Raw genomic sequence first — 20,700 nt, 5'->3', positions numbered from 1 at the left:
GGGTCAGTGCTACAGCAGACCTAACCCAAGGCCATAATGGCCTCTAATCAAGTGTGAGAGGACACTGCAAAGATGCAAGCCCGCCAGAGGAAAGAAAGGATGAAAGGGACACGCACAAAGGAAGAAACCAGATTTTGCATGTTTGACCATCAGGCAACTGGCTTTCTAAAGCCCGTGAAGGAACCTCCAGAGGCTGCCCAAGGCCACCTCTCCAAGGCACCCACCTCCCCGCACGCTCTGCACACCCACCGTCCTCATCTCCCAGCTCCCCACAGCACTCACCTGTGTGGGAGACGGACGGGCTCACCATGGCAGGCTCTCGCCATCAAGGCTCCCGGGAAGCACAAGAGACAGTGAGTGGCTGGACACGTCGCCACGTGCCTTTTTGTGCTTCCTGGGCTCTCGGTGTGAGCTGTGGGGGTACACTGGGCCCGTCAGTGTGCCCCTCTCTGCATCCCTGGAGCCCTGAGCGTCCCTTTGAGGGCACCGGTGTCCATTTTGGGACTGGCCACTTCCCCTTGCTTTGCTTTCTGCTGTGGCTGGTCCCCCTGAGCATGCCTCTGGGCGCACCCTGGACCCCTGGGTGTGCCTGTGGGGTCTCCTCGCACCCCTCCATGTGCCTTTCAGTGCACCAAAACCCCCTCGGTGTGCCCTTTTGCGCACCCTGCAGCCCCCTGCTTATCTGTCAAAGGTCCAGCCCACTCTTGTACATTTTGGCATGTTGCAAGTCCCATGGGCAGCCTGGACCGCTCCATGTTCCTTCTGCTGCACCCACAACCCCCCTGGGTGTGCCTTTCTGTGCACCCCAAGGCATTCCACAGGAACAAAGGCCAAACTCAGGGTGCTTGAACTTGACCACACTTGCCCAGGGGAGGCCCCTGGAGCTCTGAGTAGAGATAGGTGGAGCTGGTGGGAAAAGAGGAGCACACAGCATCAGCACATGGCATCAGCAAAGACACCATGTCTGAAATGGCACTGCAGGGACAGACATGGCAGTCTGCTTTGCAGAAAGGCTATTATCCGTCCCTCTCCATGTTGATGGAATATCGGAATCATCTTCTTAACTCCCACAACAAAGCTTCAGCTGTCAACTCGGCAGCAGTGGCAGGGCAAAAGAGAGCTCAGAAAGGCTGAGGAGCCCTACGCTTGTGCTATGGCTGGGGATGTGGCACATCATTAGCAGGGTTCTCTGGAGGGTTTAACTGTACCTCTACACACGTGTGGGGTGTAGCACCAGGTTTCTGGGGACTCTGCGGTTCTCCTCTTGTGCTATGTTCCGACTGGTGGCGATAAGAAGATCCTGACAGTGATAAGCCAACGCTACTTGCTGGTAAACTGCCAGCACATTGACATGATCAGCATTGAAATAAAGGCTGACCGGAAGAGGCACGTCTCATTTAGCTTTGGGATATGAGATTGTGAAGCTTCATCTTCAGCCCAGGAAGCCTCTGATATGTCAAGAAACCACACCAAAACGGGGGTGGTTTAAAATCATGGGGACCTGTGCTTGGCCATGAATACAGAGCCCAGCCAGCAACAGCCTTGCTGCAACAAGCGGTGCAGGTGTCGGGGGCCTAGTCCATGGCCTGTTTAGAAAGGCTGTGTTGAAAAGAAGTTTGGCAATTGTTAAGTCACACGTGGAAAGCACCACCCAAGATATTGCAAGCAACATGCTTCCATGGTCAGCATGGATAAGCTGGAAAGGCGCAGGAGCACTAGAAAAGTGCTTCTATTCAAAGCAAAAGCCTTAAAAGAGCGAGCCAAGTAGAGCCCCCAGAGGGAAGGACCACCCCTTGAGCCTTGAGAAGAGAAAGGAATGAGAGAACAGTTGGAGCAGGACAAGAAAAAGAACAGCAAGTCAGGCTTGTAAAATCTGCTGGGTCCATCCTCTGAGCCGGTGAGGCCATGGGCCTTGTGACTTGTCCCCTGACAAGCTTTTGTTGAGCGGTGCGGATGTAAAAATGAAGGTGGTGTGCACCAGAGACAGCTCTGTCTGACGACCTCCCAGCAGCAGGACCTTGCACTGCAGAGCACTGAGAGCCCCTCCATTCCCCACAGTGCCCATTTGCATCTCCTCTGTGACCCTGGCTGCAGGTTCTGAGACTCCCCTGGCCCTTTGGTTCATGCACACATCCCCTTCAGTCCCACCCGCGGCATTCGGGTGCCCTCCCTTGCCCTCCTGGCAGGCTCAGAGTGCCTTCTTTCCCTGCAGGCGCCCTTAGATGTCCTCCTCAATCCCCATCCCCGTGTGCTCAGGCGCCCTCCCTCCACCTTGCTGGGCACTGCCCTCCCCTCCTCTCCCCTTCCTGCACGCCCGCATCTCCCCTCCTCCCCTCCAGTGCTGCCCAGTTCCCACTTTGGGCAAGACCAGGCTGAGCTGCCTGTGCACGGTCACACCGAGGGTGCTGGCGACGGGAGGCACTGTGCACGCAGGCTGCTTTTGCAGGAGGATGGGCCAGCACGCGGGATCAGGAGCTGCCCGTCCTTTCCAAAGGCCTGCCAATGAATGTCCTTCCAGGCAGGGCTTGGTGACCCTGGCGTCTTTATTTGGCATCTCCAGGAGGAATGCAATGTTTGGAAAGGTCCCACTCTGCTGAGGGCTCTGCTGCTGCAGGGCAGGCAGCGCTGGCAGCAAGAGCGGGAGCTCCAGCACCAACACGCATTCGCTCGAGTCTGACACGATGGACAAGCTTGGGGCTTGCTGGGCCCCTCAGGCTCTGCTCCTCAACGCCGGGCTGCAGGTCTGCGTGGTGCGACGTGGCCGTACTGCGCACACGTCCCGTATGCTGTCGCACCGGCCTCGTGCTTTTCTCTGAGGCCGTGCAGCTCCATCTTCTTCCCGACGCTGAGGGGGAACCAAAAGCGTGCTGACATCAGTTGGAAGTAGAGAGAGGAGGGCAGAGACCTCCTGCCTGCCAGGCCTGGTCCTGGAGGCTTGCTGTGGTCTCTGAGACACCCCCTGCTCCACTGGACCAGGCCCATCAGCTCAGGGCTGAGACCTGGCAGCGGACAGGTAGGGCCCTCCGGGCAAGGTGTCGGGCTGTGGGTGCCGTGGCAGAGGAGGGACAGTGTCTGTGGGGTGGAAAGGCAGAGCCAATCCCAGAGGAAGAAAGCCATGTCCCCGTCTGCCCCTGTTCTGCCTGCGGACATCTCCCTGGGGCTGGAAGGCAGCTCTAACTCAGGGGCACAGCCTCAGGACCTCGCTGCTCTCCTGCCACCCGGCTGTCAGTACAGACAGTCCTTCCCAGCTGCCGCTGCCCGGGCAAGGGAGGAGAATGTGCACCAGGAAAATGCCTCCCATGCCTGCAGATATTTACCAGTGGACCTCCTTCGGGACTGTTGCCTGCAGCCGGTTGAGCTCTGTCTTCCTCTTCCACACCTGCTGGCGGGATCTGTACCACTCCAGTTTTGCCAAGACCTGCCTTGCTCGTGGTGACCTGATGCTGCAACAGCAGGGACAAATTCCCTCTCACACCCTGCCCTGGCCCCTGCTCACAGGCTGGGGCTGCCCAGGGACACCAGGCATCGGGGCTGACCCCAGGCATGCCCGTGTCAGGGGAAACCGGGCCCCTGACCCCGCAGACGGGCGGTCTCTGCCGCTCGACTCTCCCCAGCCTTGCCGGGAGCTGCCGCACGCTTACTCTGGCTGTGGCGTCTCCAGCGGAGGGGCCGGTATCTTCCCCTTCTCTGCCCGGGGATGGCAGTAAGAAATCTCCTCCCCATCCCTTTTGGCCCAGGAGATGACTTCCTCCTGTCCTGCCTGTACTTCGGCCCTCTCCTGCGTGCTACTTTTGGGCCAGGGCAAGCACGCGTACAAGTCAGACCACTTCACCTGGAGTATTTCGGACTGACTCTTGGCCTGGGTGGGACAAAGAGGAACGTTAGAGCCCAGGTCACACCTCTCTCCCGCCCCTGGACAGGGCAGCACTAGAGACGCCAGGGACTGCAAGCCCCCGGCGGGGACCCCGGTGCAGGAGATGGGGGAACCGGGAGGTGGGGTCCACGTGGAAGCCAAGCGTGGTGTGAACAGATGGGGTCATTGGCCAGGCCGAAAGGCAGAGGCAGGAGGAGTGACGGGATGAACACGTCCGCAGTGTCGCGGCTGTCTTTGAGGACACCCTCTCCACAGAGCCGTGTTTTCCTACACGTGACACCATCATTACGTCCACCTGTAGCACGTACCTCTGCTGCTCCCAGCCGACTGTCCAGAGGAGGCAGCCAGACTTGAGGACGGTCCGTCGCTCTGGCTTCCTTGCGTTTCTCTGCACGGGTCCCCTCTATTGGCGGCAGCACGCTGCAAACACACCGCACACGGGGCTTGTACGAGAACAGCAGGTGCCTGTTCTTCAGCTGGTGCTCAGGGAGCAGCCCCGTGCAGGCAGCACAAGGCAGCTCTGCACGGGAGCTAGGCCTAGGCCAGGAGTCAAGTCAAAGCCAGGACGAGACGGCCATGAGCCACGTGCCGCTCAGGGGTGGCTGAAGAGTCTCACCTTACGCTACCTGCTGCAGTCCCCGCCTTGCCCCTCTTCTCTCCCGTCAGACCAAGGCCCCCTGTCCGGACGGGAGAAAGACGCCCTCGGGAGAGCAGGCGCTCAGCAGGACGAGCCCCTGGAAGCACAAGACCAGGAAGCTCTTCACAGCTGCACCTCTGGGTCGCTTCCCGCAAGACAGACGTGCCATCTGTGCACGCGACTGCTACTAGTGCCAGGCCTGGACCCCCAGGCCTTGCCGTCGGGCTTCCTAGGGCGGTCTTGGCCCTTTCCCGACGACCACTATTTCCCAGCCCTCCCTTCCCACGGGGCCACGCTGCTCCCTGAGCACTTCCTGCCCCACTGCTTCCTTCCTAGGGGCCCCATTTGGAAAAGGGGGTGAGCTGGGACGTGCTGGTCACTTTGGAGAACCTCTCGCCCCGGGGAGGTGGCATCATATGTGGGGAAGACACGCTTGCGTCTCTACATGGCATGGGTGCGTTGTTACGGTACCTCGTTGGGCCGCCTTGTCAGCCAGTTCTTTTTCAGACGTGGCACTTTTGTACACAAGCCTGCAAATAAGAAGGTGCCGGTGGTTTCAGTAAGGGGCAATGGAGTCCCCTGCAGCCCCCACTAAGGAGCTGCTCCCAGAGCTGCTCGAGAGCTGAGCTACTCTCAAGTCCCCAGGTTTGCAGAGCGCAACATACAACAAGGTGGCAATAGACATTAGGAAAGGAGCGTCAGCAAACTCCGCGTGAAAATGCTGACACCTTGGGCTTGTTTTGTTTGGGTGCTTCTCTATTTCATTCTCACCCAAAGGAGAGGGGAGGACCAGAGGAAGCTTTATGGGAAAGGGTCCCCCTCACTGCCTCTCCACGCCCCACACGGCTGGGAAGGTAAGCAGGCCCTCTCCCCTGGTGCTCCACTTGACGACACCCCGCTTCCCAAAGGACGAGGAGTGGCCATGCACTTCACGGAGAAGCACCCCTTGGGCACAGCTACTCCACAGCAGCTTCCCGAGGAGAGCAGCCCCAGGAACTCGGCCTTTGGCACCTCTGAGCGGCTGCACCAGAGAGGGGCTGAGAAGGTGCTCGCTTGGTCAGCCCGGGGCGACAGAAGCAAACATACTCACTGTGGGAACACAAAGATCCCCCCAGGAGGCATCTGGAAAACAGCTGTCTCATTGCGGGCTATGACCAAGGGCCTCAGGCTTGACTTCTGCAAGAAGGAGAGAGGCAGGGGAGTGAATGTGCCCGAGGTCATGGCTTCGACCTGGCTGCAAGAGAGGTAGAGGGAGCGCTGAAAAGACAACAGACTCACTCGCAGGGCAGTGTTTGCCAGGATGCCGGTCTTGTCCACGTCTCGCAGCAGGTCTTCGAAGAACCGCATGACCACTCTCCTTCCCCGGCACACCAGGATGCCAAAGTTCTTGAAGACAAAGTCAAAGTCCTTGCCTTCGGTCAAGGCCCACGCGATGACATTTGTGGTAGCCTTGACGCACTTCAAGACCTTTTTCTTGGGGATGGAGAGGTAGAAGGCGACCTCGGCGTAGATCAGCTCTGCAACTTCTGAGTCCTCTGCAAAGAAACCGCCCGGCAACAAAGTCACTTGCTCAGCCTTCAGCAGACTCACATCAGCTCTCAGCACCGCGACCCATCAAGAGCCCACCGAGCCTCCTCCCACCCCACCGACTCCCCACGCAGCAGCAAGCAACTCGGCCTGCCTTTGGGGGCCAGCACCCTGTCCCCACGCAGACCGCTGCTCCTGTCAAGGGGGAGCGGGAGGGAAACGCCAGCTCTGACTCAAGGCTTCGCAAGCCCAGCCCTGGAGGTCTCTTCTTACCGGGCCGTGATCTGGTCTCGTAGCAGAGCTTCTTCTCCAGCAGAACTGGCTTGTCCAGGTGGAACATGGGTTTCTGGACCTTGACACTCGCCTTGTTCCCATGACAAAAGTCCTCCTCCCTGATGTAGACGGTGGCCATGCCCATTAGCCTGACAGCCTGCCAACGAGAGTGAGAAAGAAAGAGCCGTTGGAATTGTTCCGGTGGGAGAAGAGCGTCGAGGCACACTAAGGCTTCCCTGTTGGCCTGCCCACCCCGGTGGTCGCCAGGGACAAGGTGGGGCCCCGTTGGAAAGCTTTGGGGAAGAGCCTTGCCCTCCACCTTGTTCCCCTCTCCCTCCGCTTTACCCTCCCACCCTCTTCCCAGGCCACGCAAGGTGAAGGACAAGCAGGACACACCACCCGGAGCCTGAGAGGGCCCGAGGAGGGCCAAGCCCTGGACACTGCCCCCGGCTCTCTGCCCGCTCATTACACCCTGCCAGCAGGCCTAGGGAAGCCTCCAAAGAAGAAAGCCCACGTTCTTCTTTGTCCAAAGCGGGGCTTTGCTTTTTCTCTCCGTCCACTCAGAAGTTGCTCTGTGGCAAAGCTGTCCTCAGCAGGATCCTTCTGGGGCATGTTTTCTGCTTCCTAAGCCGTTGCGGGGAGGAATTAAAGGCCGGGGAGGGGCCAGGACACAGCAGGGTCTGGAGGACAGCAAGGAAAGCAGCCCACCTTGTTCAGCAGCAGCTTTTGGCGATAGCACTCCGACACGCTATCCCAAATGCTGGCCATCTCTGGGGAAGAAGAGCGAGACAGGGCACGCGTGACGTCAATAAGCTCAGCGCCTTGCCAAGGCAGCAGGTGCAGGCGTCGTCCTACACCACCGCCTCCCCCCTCACACCACCCATGCAGGAACTGCCCTGCAGAGCCGAGTTCTAGCTGTGTCCCCATGAGAAGGCGTCCCGTGCTGGGGACACAGCTCTGTACTTGAAAGAAAGAGGGGAGAAGGCTTGGCACAAGGACGGGCTCCAGTCCACGCCAGGAAGGTGTCTCCGAGTTCCGAGCCTCGAGCACGGGACCTTCTGGCAGCACCTACCCTCCTTTGTGAAATCCGCCAGGTGAGGAGACAGCGCATGGAGGAAGGCAGAGGAGAACCACTCCATGGCTGCAGCTCCTCCTGGCCGAGCCCCTCCGCTCCTCCTGTCCACACAGCGCCGGCGCTGTGGCACTGCCTGCCTCCGCCTCCCCCTGCGGGCTGCAAAGCAGCTCCCAAGAGCAGAGCAGTGGCCAAAGCAGCCCCCCACACCTGAGCTCCTCCCTGACTGGCAGGGAAGTGCGGGCTGGGTGCCGTGGGGAGAGGCAAGGTGTCCCGGTGAGGGGGTGTGCCCCATTGTGACCACGGCCCGTGTCAGAGGGGCTGCAGGTGAGCACAGCCCCTGCCACAGAGGGCATCTGGGGCAGCTCTCCCCACCCACCCGCTGCCCTCTCCACAGGCAGACCCAAAGGGTCGCCTACAAGGGCTGCTGAACAAGGACACCAAGACCGTGCCAGAGAGACAAGATTAGGAGACTTGAAGGGGGAACAAAATCAAGTTGGAACTAAAAATTCCCCCAAATTCCCAGGCGTCCTTGTCCCCAGGTAGCCCAAGCAGAGACCGTCTAGGTGCAGGGGACCACATGCTTTTGGGAAAGGTTGCCCAAAATTGTTTTGAGGTGGGTATGGAAAGAAGCCTGAATGTAGAGAGCAAGAGAAGAAACTAATAGAATCACAGAATCATTAAGGCTGCAAAAGACCTCTAAAATCATCAAGTCCAACCGCCAACCCAAGGCTACCAGGACTCCTAAACCACTTCTCCAAGTGCCACCTCTATATATTTTTGAACCCCCCCAGGGATGGTGACTCCCCCACCTCTCTGGGCAGCCTGTGCCAGGGCCTGACCACTCTTGCAGTGAAGGCATGTTCCCTGATATCCAACCTAAACCTCCCCTGATGCAGCCTGAGGCCATTTCCTCTTGTGCTCTCACCTGTTCCTTGGGAGCAGAGACTGACCCCCCCTCACTCCAGCCCCTCTCAGGCAGCTGCAGAGACCGAGAAGGGCTCCCCTCAGCCCCCCCTTCTCCAGGCTAAACCCCCCCAGCCGCCCCCCAGCACACTTGTGCTCCAGACCCTGCCCCAGCCCCGCTGCCCTTCTCTGGACACGCTCCAGCCCCTCCAGGCCCTTCTTGTCCCGAGGGGCCCAAACCTGAGCCCAGCATTCGAGGTGGGGCCTCCCCAGGGCCGAGCACAGGGGCCCCATCCCTGCCCGGCTCCTGCTGGCCACAGCAGTGCTGACACAAGCCCGGGGGCTGGTGGCCTCCTTGGCCACCCGGGCACTGCTGGCTCATGCCCAGCCGGCTGTCAGCCAGCACCCCCAGGGCCTTCTCCGCCGGGCACTTCCCAGCCCCTCTGCCCCGGGCCTGGGGCGCTGCCTGGGGTTGGTGTGACCCAGGGGCAGGACCCGGCACTGGGCCTTGTTGAATCGCATACTGTTGCCTCCGGCCCAATGATCCAGCCTGTCCAGGTCGCTCTGCAGTACCTTCCTGCGCTCCAGCACATCAACACTCCCAAACAATTGGCATCATCTGCAAATGTACTGAGGGTGCCCTTGATCCCCTCGTCCAGATCATTAATATAGATATTAAACAGAACTGGCCCCAGCACTGAGCCCTGGGGACACCACTCATGATCAGCCACCAACTGGATTTAGCTCCCTTCACCACAAGTCTCTGGGTTTGCCCATCCAGCCAGTTTTTTACCCAGTGAAGACAACACCCGTCCAAGCCTTGAACTGCCAGCTTCTCTAGGAGGGTGCTGTGGGAGATAGTTTCAAAGGCTTTGCTGAAGTCCAAGTAGATAACATCCACAGCCTTTCCCTCATCCACAAAATCCAAGCCAATAGTTTTAACGTTGGATTTCAGTGCAGATACAAGCGAGCATGGCAGATTAGGTTAAAAAAAAAAAACCTTATTTTGAAATTGTGGTTGGAGCCAAGTCAGCTTTGAATAAATGTCAACTGATGTGTGCTCAGATCCTCCTCCTTCTCCTTAAAGATCCTCTGTTCCCTCCCTTGGGAGAAGAGAGCTGCTCTCTGCCCATTGGGGACCGCTCTTATCCCCACCGTGGCCCTCTGTGCCAGTTCAGGTCCCCTTTGCTCCCCTCCAGGCGTGCTCAGATGCCCTCCAGGCTGATCCGCTATTTTGGAGGACCTCTCCCTCTCCTCCTGCGAGATCTCAGGCTTCCGTGGTTCCTCTTCATGCAAACGGTGATTCCGAGTCATCCCATGCCCTCCTGAATATGTACGGATCCCTTCTCTTCCCCATAGCTCACACTCTGATCCTTTCTGCTTCCCTCTTGCAAGCACAGCTGTTCCCTCGACACCCCTGTTCTGCATGATCCGGTTCCTTCTACTCCCACCCAAGCATCCTCGTAGACCCTCCACCACTGTTAGTAAGCATTAAGGTGTACCCTCTTTCCTTCTCTGGGTGCTCAGATCCCCTCCTTTCTTCTCCACGCATGCTCTTATTCCATTTCCCTCCTCCCCTCCATCTTCCTTCATGTGCACAGACCAAGGGGAACAGAGAAACATGGACACATGGCAGGGACTGGTTAGGATCAGAGAGTGCAGACATGAACTTTGCTGAGTTTTATTTACAAAGCTTGTAGTTTTTGACTGGACAAGAAATTAGGATTCAGGTGAAGATAGGCTTCACCCCACCCCTCTTCCACTTTACTGAGTTTATCTAAAATTTCCAGCCACCAGGTGGATCTGGGATCACACACACAGAGTTGGGCAAGTTGAAAAAAAGCTGTTGACTGATTTAGTTGAAATACATGACAGAGATCACCAGGTCCGTCCATTTGGCAATTCTCCCCCTGCCGTCGGTCCTTGTTATCTCACAGCCAGAGGAGCCCAAAGCCTTGCAGTCCGGCTAATATTTTACAAACATCTTTCCCCGTTTAGAAGTTCTCAGAGCTGATGCTCTGACTCAGCCCCTGCAGCTGGGAGGCTGTGGTGTCTCCAGGGGAAGCTACATTTAAGTAGCCGATCTCCGAAGGTTGAGAGGGGGATAAGCAAAAGGGTGAGTCTTGGCTTTCAGCTTCTCCTCCAGGCTTCGCGTCCTGCGTGGCCTTCAGGGTGCTGAGAGAGTCTGGCGCTTCTCGTGGTGGGAAGCTGAAAACAAATTTCCTCTCTTAAGTCATTCTGCAAAGTCTGTCTGACCCTCTGCCACCTGCACAGCCCCAGCGCCCCTCCCAACATCTCTGCCAGGCAGTGCAGGGCTACGGGCAACACCTTTCACTTGGACTAAGGCTCCGATACTCTTCCTCAAGCCAAGTAGCTGACAGCCCCCATCGACCCCAGAACCTCCTCTGACTTGGGACAGACTGTCCGTCAGCCTCCCTAGCCCCTGAAGGCTGTAAGCAGCCCGTTGTGCTGGGGCTCCAGCAAGCAGAGACCAGAGTTGCAGGGTCTCTCTGCCTCCCGCTGGCCCATTTTGGCACAGATCAGGGTGCTCCTGGCTGCACAGGGGGAGAAAGAGCTCACGCTCCCTCCTGCCGCATAGCCTGGGACACGGGTCACAGAGCTCCGGGCAGCCGTGACCCTCTAAGCCTCATAACCTCGTGTGAAGATGCTCCTCCAAAACCCCTGGGCACCAAGCTGGTCTGGAAATCCTACGCTGCTCCCCAACATATTTTGAGAAATTAACTTCTCCATCCCACCAATTTCATAGAGTCTTTTAATTCCATTTTCCCTCATAGACAATAACAAAAAAAAAAAGGGCCCTTGGAAGTGAAATCACAGGGTGGAGAAGGCAAAACACTCAGCATCTCCCTCACCACATGCAGAGAGGCATTTTGTGCCTCTTCCTTTTACCCCACGGTACCTGGTACAGGGAGATGGCAACACCTTACTCTGTAGTTGGCGTTCAGAGAAGTTAGCACTCTTCGAGTCCTGGAAGGAGGAAGAGAGACTTTCAAAGGAGGAGGTGCACGTCAGGCCCGGAATTTCAACCACCAGAGTCTTGGCCTTCAAAATGCCCCCAGCTCCACTGACGGATCTCCCCGAGAACTCCGGCCACACAGAGGTGCTAATCATAGGTCTGTCCTTTGGGTCTGAATTTAAACTAAACAATAATAACCCCTAACTAGCCCAGCTGAAACAAACAGAAAGCAATGGTTCTATGAAATAAAACACAGTGGGACGCACAAACGGCTCTTTCTGCCAGGCGCCAAACGGCACTTTCATCGAATCATAGAATCATTAAGGCTGCAAAAGACCTCTAAAATCATCAAGTCCAACCGCCAACCCAAGGCTACCAGGACTCCTAAACCACTTCTCCAAGTGCCACCTCTATATATTTTTGAACCCCCCCAGGGATGGTGACTCCCCCACCTCTCTGGGCAGCCTGTGCCAGGGCCTGAACACTCTTGCAGTGAAGGCATGTTCCCTGATATCCAACCTAAACCTCCCCCGACGCAGCCTGAGGCCATTTCCTCTTGTGCTCTCACCTGTTCCTTGGGAGCAGAGACCGACCCCCCCCTCACTCCAGCCCCTCTCAGGCAGCTGCAGAGAGCGAGAAGGGCTCCCCTCAGCCCCCTCTTCTCCAGGCTAAACCCCACCAGCCCCCTCAGCCGCCCCCCAGCACACTTGTGCTCCAGACCCTGCCCCAGCCCCGCTGCCCTTCTCTGGACACGCTCCAGCCCCTCCAGGCCCTTCTTGTCCCAAGGGGCCCAAACCTGAGCCCAGCATTCGAGGTGGGGCCTCCCCAGGGCCGATCACAGGGGCCCCATCCCTGCCCGGCTCCTGCTGGCCACACCAGGGCTGACACAAAATTTTCATCCTTAACAGCTCATTTCCAACCAAACTGGGTTCCCCCCAAATTTCAAAGTGTATCAATACACTTCCACATCCACCAGTTTTATTTGAAGAGTTTTTGAAACACCGATTTTTACTTTCCTGGATTTCTCTCCATTTCTCCCCAATGTTCTCCATTAATTTGGTCAATCCGAAACTGAGCTTTTAGTTAAGGCGCACCTTCATTCAGTTCCATGTAGTCAATAGTATCGGTCAGCTTGTTCTGAAGCTTTTTGCTTTACAGGAGTAACATTCCCAGCCGCAGTGCTCTGGGTCATTTCTCCTAATTTTAGAGGTAACTTTAAAACTAAGGTCTTTTTACAACCCTAAATCTGCAAAAGAGCCAAAGTGAAATTTCTGTCCTTGTGAAAAAGGATCTCGTTGCACAGCAGCACGGAGATGGAGCAGTATGGCAAGTTCATTGAGCTTTCAGCTCCCCATGAAGTCCCTCCTCACCAACAAAGCCATTGCAATCTACTGTGTGTTTGGTGTCCCATTCCATCCCAACCAAAGGATCGATTCAGCTCTTCTCCAGCACCCTCAACTGCAACAAACTCAACCCGCGCTTGCAGGAGATGTCAGCTCCTACAACCTGTCTGCTGAGACCAAGCCCTGTCAGAGTCTCACCTCCGTGTTGGGAGCGTGGATGCTCCTCGGCGTGCGCTGCAAGGTGGGCACGTGTCCGGAGAGCTGGAGTTTACTCTCGTGCAGCCGCACATTCTCCTCATCCAGGATCTTCATTCTGAGCACATCACACATACAAGGCACAAGTTATTTCCCTTCTGGCCATGCAATGTTTTCAAAGGGGCACTTTCTTTTTCATCCTCAGACCCTTTGGCCTCCACAACCTTCAGCTGTATGCCGAGGGCTTTGATGGGGAAAGGAGCTAGTTTTATCCCACAGCAATTAAAAGCCACAGCACTAGTGCCTGGGGCACAGTTCAGGCTTTCCTCTGGATTTCTTAAGAGAAATAGGCATAAAACCAGAGAAGCACTGGGAAGAAGCAGGCTCCCAGAGGTGTGGACATCATTAACTGCCTACCTGCTCTGCAGGGTGGCAGTCGTAGACCGGTTGCTCCAAGGGGTCTCCTCTTGGTCAGTTATCTTCTGGAGGAGCCGTCTTCTTTCCTGGAGTAATTTCTCATTCTCAGCAGTGATCTGTGCAATCAGCACCTTCCCCTGAGCAGTGGTGCAGAAGGAAATTATAACCAGCAGTTACGCTTCGCTCTTCCCTGTCCTTTGTAAACCTTAGAGCACTTTACCAAAGCAGTCACCATCAAGCATGTTCACTCCTAGAAGTGATATGCTGTTTCATGTAACACACCCCAAAAAGAGGCTTTTGAGCCACTTCCCAGCAGCAATATTTCTGAGGCAAAAGAAGATAGAGCTTAGGCAGTTTCTGAATGGGATCTGAGGACGTGGGTTCCCCGCTGAGGGCAAACCTGAGCCAGGAATTCCCTTTTGGCTTTTTGTTCCTACAGGGATGGGCTGGAGCCCTTTGGCACTGCTGGTTGTTTCCCAGGGCAGCATCAATCCTGCGCACAGAGCAGGAGCAGCACATCAGGCAGAGCTCCCCATGCTGCAACTGTCTGGCTGTTCAACAGTGCAACCCTGTTGCCTGAAAACCAGCTGCTCCTAAGCCTCATTCCTTTTTTTCCTAAACTGCATTTCTTTCTGGAAAAAGAGATGCTCCTGCAGGCACACTGTAGCCTGCTCCGCTGCCTTCACAGAATCACAGCATGGTGGCAGTTGGAAGGGACCTCTGGAGATCACCCTGCTCCCCCTGCTGGAGCAGGCACCCCCAGAGCAGGGGCACAGGGCCGCGTCCAGGTGGGGGGTGAATGTCTCCAGGGAAGGGACCCCACAGCCTCTCTGGGCAGCCTGTGCCCCTGCTCTGGCACCCGCACAGGGAAGGGGTTTGTCCTCATGTTCAGGGGGAGCTTCCCGTGTTCCAGCTTGTGCCCGTGGCCCCTTGGCCTGGCGTTGGGCACCGCTGAAAAGAGCCCGGCCCCATCCCCCTGACACCCACCCTTCAGACATTTATAGGTACTGATGAGATCCCCCCTCAGCCTTCTCTTCTCCAGGCTGAACAAGCCCAGGTCTCTCAGCCTTTCCTCACCAGGGAGATGCTCCAGCCCCTGATCCCCTTGGCAGCTCTGCGCTGGCCTTGCTCCAGCAGCTCCCTGCCCTTCTTGAACTGGGGGGCCCAGAACTGGACGCAGCCCCCAGATGTGGCCTCACTGGGGCAGAGCAGAGGGGGAGGAGAACCTCCCTCGCCCTGCTGCCCACACGCCTTTCCATGCCCCCCAGGGCACCGCTGGCCCCCTTGGCCCCAAGGGCCCGGTGCTGGCTCAGGGTCACCTCGCTGCCCCCCAGCACCCCCAGGGCCTCTCAGCAGAGCCGCTCTCCAGCAGGTCCCCCCCAGCCTGTGCTGGTGCGGGGGGTTGTTCCTCCCCAGGGGCAGGACCCTGCACTTGCTCTTGCTGAATCCCATGAGGTTCCCCTGGGCCCAGCTCTCCAGCCTGGCCAGCCCTCGCTGGGTGCCAGCACAGCCTCTGGTGCGTCAGCCGCTCCTCCCAGCTCGGTACCGTCAGCGAACTTGCTGAGGGGACGCTCTGTCCCTTCGTCCAGGTCACTGATGAACACGTTGAACAGGGCTGGACCCAGCACAGACCCCTGGGGAACACCGCTAGTTACGGGCCTCCAACCAGACTCTGCTCTGTTGATCACAACCCTCTGAGCTCTGTCATCCAGTTCCCAATCCACCTCACTGTCCTCTCATCTAACCCACACTCCCTAAGCTCACCTGTGAGGGTGTTACGGGAGACAGTGTCAAAAGCCCTGCTGAAATAGAGGTAGACATCATCCACTGCCTTCCCTCATGGGAGAAACCCTCTCACCTTTTCCACTTGAAGCTTTGACTCGCTGAGCTCATTTTCAAGCTGCTTAATTCTGCTGTCCCTTTGTTTCACCTCGTGGATAAAGGTCTCTTTGGCTCTGCGGATCTTGTCTTTGTGGCGGAGCTGCATTTCGTTATATTTCCTGAGGCAGAGAGACAAGCATCAGGCTGTGAAGTACTTTTGTGTTCTGGGTCAAGAGCAAGGCAGGAGATGGCAGGGGATTCAGGCTCTTCAAAGCCTGAACTGGGAGCCTCAGCCATCTACCCAGCTCCTTTTGGCTGCACTGCTAAAGGCAGAATGAGCACACTGACTTTCAGGACTATATCTCTCATCGATCAGTTTGGGGGGAGTTTTTTTATTGCAATGGTTATATTGTTAAGTGTCAACCAAATGGAAATTGATTGAGGGAAAAAGACCCAAAGCATTCCTAAAACTGACTCCAAGCTTTACAAATCTTTGTGCTCGCCTCCTCAGCCCTTTATACAAAACAGGGTTATAAAGTCACCAAAACTGGAAGTAACAGGGAAAGGGTAAGTGGGGGCAAGCTGTTTGTTTGGGTGGGGATGTGGGTGGTTAAGGGGAAGTACTTGTGTCTGGGGGAAAAAGGCAGACAAAGAAGAATCCTAAACAGCAAGGGTCAGGCAAAGGAGGTTGCTGCTTCTTGAAGCTGCAACACTGGGGTTAAATACTTGTGGCTGCTGAGACTTGTGATCATTGCTCTTCCCCTCAAACTTGTCCCATTTAGGCAGTGCTCTTGTTTATTTTTATCCAGCCAGGATAGAAGGGAAAATAATGTCACAAAAAAGATAAATCTCTACCATATAAGGGACATTTGCCCAAGTTTTCTCAAAACTTATGACAAAAAGGCTACCGTGCTTCAAATTAGATCAAAAGTACTCTGGGGAGAAATAAGCAGTTCCATGGAGCATCCCTGCCAATGCCAGACCCTAAACAGCCGCACCCGCAGCCCTCCCTAGGCAGCCCCTTGTTTTCTGCACTGCCTCTAGCTGCCAAGGAGAACAGACAGCAGGCATGCGATGGACAGCATAACCTGACGCCCCCCAATGCAGTTAAGGCAGATCTAAATGCCTTGAACAGGAGAGACAAGAAAGGCTGCAGAACAGTAAAATCCAGGCACATAAACAGCAATTCCTGGGTAGGTTTTTTTGTGTCTACATATCCCCGGCTGCTTCAGTCATTACCTGACAAATAGATCCTTCTGGTTCAGGAGACGGACTCCTTCCTCGTAAAGGGCCTTGTTTTCCTCCTTCAGCAGTGAAAGTTGCTCTGAAAGCTTCTGGTTCTCCTTCTGACACTGGAGGTGCTGGAAAACAACTATTTTTCATTTGTGTGTGTGTCCTCAGCTGTAGGAGTCCCTCTGCCTCCTTTCCGTCTGGTCAACAAAGCTTCTCTGTCATCCTTGTGGTTCCCACTACAGATAATATCCATCCATTCTACATGCCAAGGCCACTGCCTCCTCCCCTTAAAGAAGGGGAGCATGGATGTCTGTGCTGCTGGGGGGCTCTAGGCTTCAAGAGGGCAGAGAGAGGTAGTGCATCCTCCCAGACAGCGGACTCTGCTAAAATTTTCCTGCAAAAAGCTCCCTGCTCTGCAAGAAAAGGGAAAGGGAGGAGGGGAGAAGCCATCAAGCCCTCCTCCTGTGCCCTCAGTGCTGCATCCACAGGAAGCCTACATAAGGCTCAGCACCTGACTGGATTTGACCCTATTTCAGAAGTTCCCAGGACAGATTTCACACTTAGATGGTCCCGTTTCCCTCTAGAGCTCAGTGGTCTGCTCTGGCGTCACCCACCAGCACAGCATCCCCTTGGGTGATGAGGATCCATCCGTGCTGCAGCTCACCTCACTTGAGTCAGTTTTCCGCTCATCTTCTAAGACATGCAGAGTCTTGGCCTGCAGCTCTACGTGCATCTTGGCCAGCGACGCCTCCGTCTCCCGCGAATGACGGAGCTGCTGCCGCAGCTCCTCCACCTGCTGCTCCAGGAGCTTCCTAAAAGCATGTCGGCGTGACAGTGAGACACCGATGTGGAGGCCAGCCCGTGATCATAGAATCACAGAATCATTAAGGCTGGAAAAGACCTCTAAAATCATCAAGTCCAACCGCCAACCCAACGCCCCGAGGCCTCCTAAACCATGTCCCCAAGTGCCACGTCTACATGTTTTTTGAACACGCCAGGGATGGTGACTCCCCCACCTCTCTGGGCAGCCTGTGCCAGGGCCTGACCGCTCTGGCAGTGAAGACATTTTCCCTCATATCCAACCTAAACCTCCCCTGACGCAGCCTGAGGCCATTTCCTCTCATCCTATTGCTTGTTTCTTGGGAGAAGAGACCAACCCCCACCTCACTCCAGCCCCCTTTCAGGGAGTTGCAGAGAGCGATAAGGTCTCCCTTCAGCCTCCTCTTCTCCAGGCTAAACGTGATGTGCCACCATGAATTCAAGGCTGGCTGCAATCTAAACACATCACCACACTGCTATGCACCTTCCCTGGGCAGCACTGAAAAAATTCAGTACTGAAAGTATTGGACAACTGTACTGAAAGAAATCCCTACCTCCTGCTTGTCCCCGTGTCGCAATGGCACGTGCAAGGGTGCATGAAGTATCGGGGATCATCGATCCCAGCTGCACAAGGAAGGGGACTGCTGGCATGTAGAGGGTAAACCAAATCCCTGGGCTGGCCGGAGCAGCCACACACCTTCTGACACAGCTGAAGTCCCCAAAAATCTTTTAAATCTCATAAAGAAGGGACCCTGTGGAGCTCTGCCAGGGACACCAGCAGGTTGAAAGGAGAGATAGGAAGCAAAACCACTGGTGCAGTGACTGTGAGCCCACCTTGGGCTAGGCATGGAGCGGCAGGAGGTTGCTGACAGGCTGGCACAGCAGCATTTGCTGGCACACACCTGCCTGCCACACGCAGAACAGGTCTTACCCAGCTCTGGGTACCTTTTCAGCTGCTCCTCGTGAAGTTCCTGCTGCACACGAGCTTCATTTTCTCGGGCGTCCTTCAGTTCCTCCTCCAGGAGTTTCTTGTCTGAAACACGAGCCTCTGCCAGCAGGAGTTGGTGTTGGGAATCTTTTAGCTTTTGCTGGAGTTTTGAAATCTCGGATTAAAATTGGACACGGATTAAACTTTCTGCATTTATAGGCCAGTATCTGAATCCAAAGGATTCAGATCCCTTTGATCCCTCAGTATCTGAGTCATGGGAATGAAAGATTTGCTTGCTTCTACTCAAAAGTACTTCGGCATCTGACTTGCAACAAAGTCCATTAAAAGTAAAGCCTTTCCAAGGGCTACCAGATCTCGGATCAGATACTGTGTCACGAATTAGCAGCAATCCTTTTTGCACCTGACATGACCCTGCACACTTCAAAAGTAAATCCAACGGTTAGTGCAGGAACGCAGCAGAATAGATGCCATGGAAAACACAAGCTTTTGCAGTATACCAGATAGCAAACAGCAGCACATCTCCTCAGGAAGAACATGATCTGGGCTCCCGGTGCCTGCCAGCCCTACCGCCAGTGTTCTCAGAGCGTTAGAGACAGGACCTGAGCCACCAGATTTGGCTTCTATTGTCTTGATTATGCTCCCACTAATAACAGAGATTTTTCCTAATATATTTATCCAAGTGATCTCAAAATGGACTTGAGGAAACCAATTCATGAGGTGCTGGTGCTCATGCTTTTTTCTGAACTACAGCTGCATGAAATGGCTAAGAACATACCTCCCGTTAACTTAGTTCACACTGACGAGTTACCTTTTTTTGTGCTTCACATACTTTGGATTTCTCCTGTGCAAGTTTTTCTTGCAGACTGCTCTGCAGTTTATCAGCCTGGGAACGCTTCAAGAGCTCTTGTTCGAGTTCTTTGACCTTCTGCTGGCTTTTTTCCCACTGTGCTGAGAGAGAGGAGCATGTTTCAGTTGTGTCCAAAAGTTTTGACCGGGCTTGCTTCAGCTCAGCTTTGACCTGAGTTTCAGAAGAAGAAATCAAGTTTGCACTTCAACGTACACCATCTCAAGTTCCCTGGTTAGGAAAGGGGCAACAGGATTACCAGAGAGTGAACAAGAAAAAGAGAGAAATACAGGGAGCAAGTGCAACACACACAAAGTTTTATGTGGAGGCAGTGCCATTTCGGTGAAGCTGATACAGAGCAGCTTGAGAGCCCCAGGTACTGCGCAGTCAAATGTAAATGAGGTTCAGCCTGTCGAAATCAGCACCTCAGACCTCCCATAGCTTGTAAAACAACGTGATGCTGTCTTCAAACAGACCTCCCTGCTCTGCTCCTACCTTGGTGCATTCCTGTTGCAGCAAGAGGTTTTGCTTTTGTAAGTCGATGTTCTTCTCCCTTTCGTACCTCAGCTCCCTCTCGGCTGAGCTGCACAAGTTCTGAACGCGACGCAAGTCCTGCCGCAGTTGCTGCATTTTTTCCTCCTGCTGCTGGAATCTCTCGTCGGACAGACTCTGCAGGAACAGCAGAACAACAAAGGTTACATGGAAATTAACTTCAAGGAAGGATAAAGACTGGTAAGTAAGAAAGGTACAGGTATGCCAGTAGGATTTAAGGGCATTTAAGTAGGATGATGAGTGAAGGCAAGCATTTCTTCTGCCCCGCACTATGCCCTGCTCCCTACCCTGTCCATCCCCTCAGAGAAGCCAATACAATCCTTGAGGTCGAGGGAGAAGATGCAATAACCCAGATGAGGGAACAAAACCCTGTTAAAACTGACCTGTCAAGCAAAAGCAAAACCACCCGGGTTACTCTTAACTCTTGTGCCAGAGTCTCACTATGGCAACTACGCAGGAGGGCCACATCCAGCCCCAACTCCCACAGGCAGCAGGAACAAAGCGAGTCCTGGCAGGGGTACAGGGAAGGACATGCTGGCACAAGGCAACAGCAGCCTGGACACCACGAGGTGATCACCGACAGCTTTCAGAAGATAATCGAGCTCTTTGGTTCATCCAAGTGCCTTGTACACAGACTAAAAGTCCTTCCCATATTTGGTGTACCAAAACCCTTCTGCCCAGCGTCACTTCAGCCATCTGTTGATCTGCATTCCCGCTTTGCATCTTCACCCTCTGTTCCTGGGACCAGATGAAATCCACTGAAGAGGAAGCTTCCCTTCTCAGGTAAATCCCCAGATAAATTCCCAAGCTGGGAAATCTTGATCCAGCACTGTGTGATCTGATAATGTCACTTGTCCTTGAGATCAGTTAGGTTTTGTAGGTTTTTTTTCTTTCCCCCACCTGCTTCTATCAGGATCCTTTTCAGCATCCCCTCTGCTCCTCATATCTTGCTTTGGTCTGCTCTAACTGTACAGATTTGCTTCTTCTTGGTATCAGCACAACTTTGATCCTCTCCTTTCCACTCCCACTCCTCCCTACAGGCCACCATGTCCTCTCTTCTCCTCCAAACCCTTGCTTGCATATAAACCTTGCTCCTCCTCAGACCCCCCATCCTGGGTACCTTCATCACTTCTTCCCCTTTTGGTAGTGCTAGCTGCTCTTCTTTTTTATGTCACGCGGTAAGAAAGTTGAATAAATTGCATTTAAAGCACAGCTAAACGTAGTGACTAACAGGGGTCTTGCCTGCCAGCTGGGAGAGCAA

The 20,700-nt window shown here is 55.1% G+C and overlaps 2 protein-coding genes across 9 annotated transcripts in view; both read right to left on the bottom strand.

The window, feature by feature from the left end:
* Positions 1–5,575: 5,575 nt before the first annotated feature.
* On the bottom strand, positions 5,576–7,450 carry LOC135316623 (coiled-coil domain-containing protein 81-like). Its single transcript, XM_064470578.1, has 5 exons — positions 7,384–7,450; positions 7,020–7,081; positions 6,312–6,468; positions 5,790–6,046; positions 5,576–5,687 (listed from the first exon to the last, which is right to left on the bottom strand). Exons 1-5 carry the CDS (start codon positions 7,448–7,450, stop codon positions 5,598–5,600), a joined length of 633 nt encoding a protein of 210 aa, XP_064326648.1. The 3' UTR covers positions 5,576–5,597.
* A 2,496-nt stretch (positions 7,451–9,946) lies between these two features.
* The window catches only part of CCDC30 (coiled-coil domain containing 30), a 40,720-nt gene continuing 29,966 nt past the window's right edge, over positions 9,947–20,700 (bottom strand). For 6 of the 8 annotated variants that reach the window (XM_064470358.1, XM_064470354.1, XM_064470360.1 and 3 more), the window contains 10 exons: positions 19,383–19,556; positions 18,852–19,061; positions 18,040–18,197; positions 16,940–17,087; positions 16,282–16,403; positions 15,080–15,221; positions 13,222–13,358; positions 12,808–12,922; positions 11,210–11,277; positions 9,947–10,497 (listed from right to left, as the gene is read on the bottom strand). In XM_064470358.1, coding sequence (XP_064326428.1) covers positions 10,284–10,497; positions 11,210–11,277; positions 12,808–12,922; positions 13,222–13,358; positions 15,080–15,221; positions 16,282–16,403; positions 16,940–17,087; positions 18,040–18,197; positions 18,852–19,061; positions 19,383–19,556 — 1,488 coding nt within the window. In that variant the 3' untranslated portion in view covers positions 9,947–10,283. The remainder of the gene's footprint in view (positions 10,498–11,209; positions 11,278–12,807; positions 12,923–13,221; positions 13,359–15,079; positions 15,222–16,281; positions 16,404–16,939; positions 17,088–18,039; positions 18,198–18,851; positions 19,062–19,382; positions 19,557–20,700) is intronic. The other 2 variants (XM_064470355.1, XM_064470356.1) reach the window with 2 other exon arrangements.

The sequence above is a fragment of the Phalacrocorax carbo genome, chromosome 20 (genome assembly GCF_963921805.1).
Source record: "Phalacrocorax carbo chromosome 20, bPhaCar2.1, whole genome shotgun sequence".
In the NCBI taxonomy this organism is placed as follows: Eukaryota; Metazoa; Chordata; class Aves; order Suliformes; family Phalacrocoracidae; genus Phalacrocorax; species Phalacrocorax carbo.
The sequence above is the reverse complement of the archived record's forward strand: the minus strand, read 5'-3'. Positions and strand labels throughout refer to the sequence as shown.

What these genes read in the sequence shown, in the direction of transcription:
- LOC135316623 (XM_064470578.1), bottom strand. Translation starts at nt 7,450, where the DNA reads ATGGAGTGGTTCTCCTCTGCCTTCCTCCATGCGCTGTCTCCTCACCTG. An exon ending in CGAGACCAGATCACGGCCCG is followed by an intron (nt 6,047 to 6,311) that starts GTAAGAAGAGAC and finishes GTTTCTTTGCAG; the next exon opens with AGGACTCAGAAGTTGCAGAG. An exon ending in TGGCAAACACTGCCCTGCGA is followed by an intron (nt 5,688 to 5,789) that starts GTGAGTCTGTTG and finishes TCCTTCTTGCAG; the next exon opens with AAGTCAAGCCTGAGGCCCTT.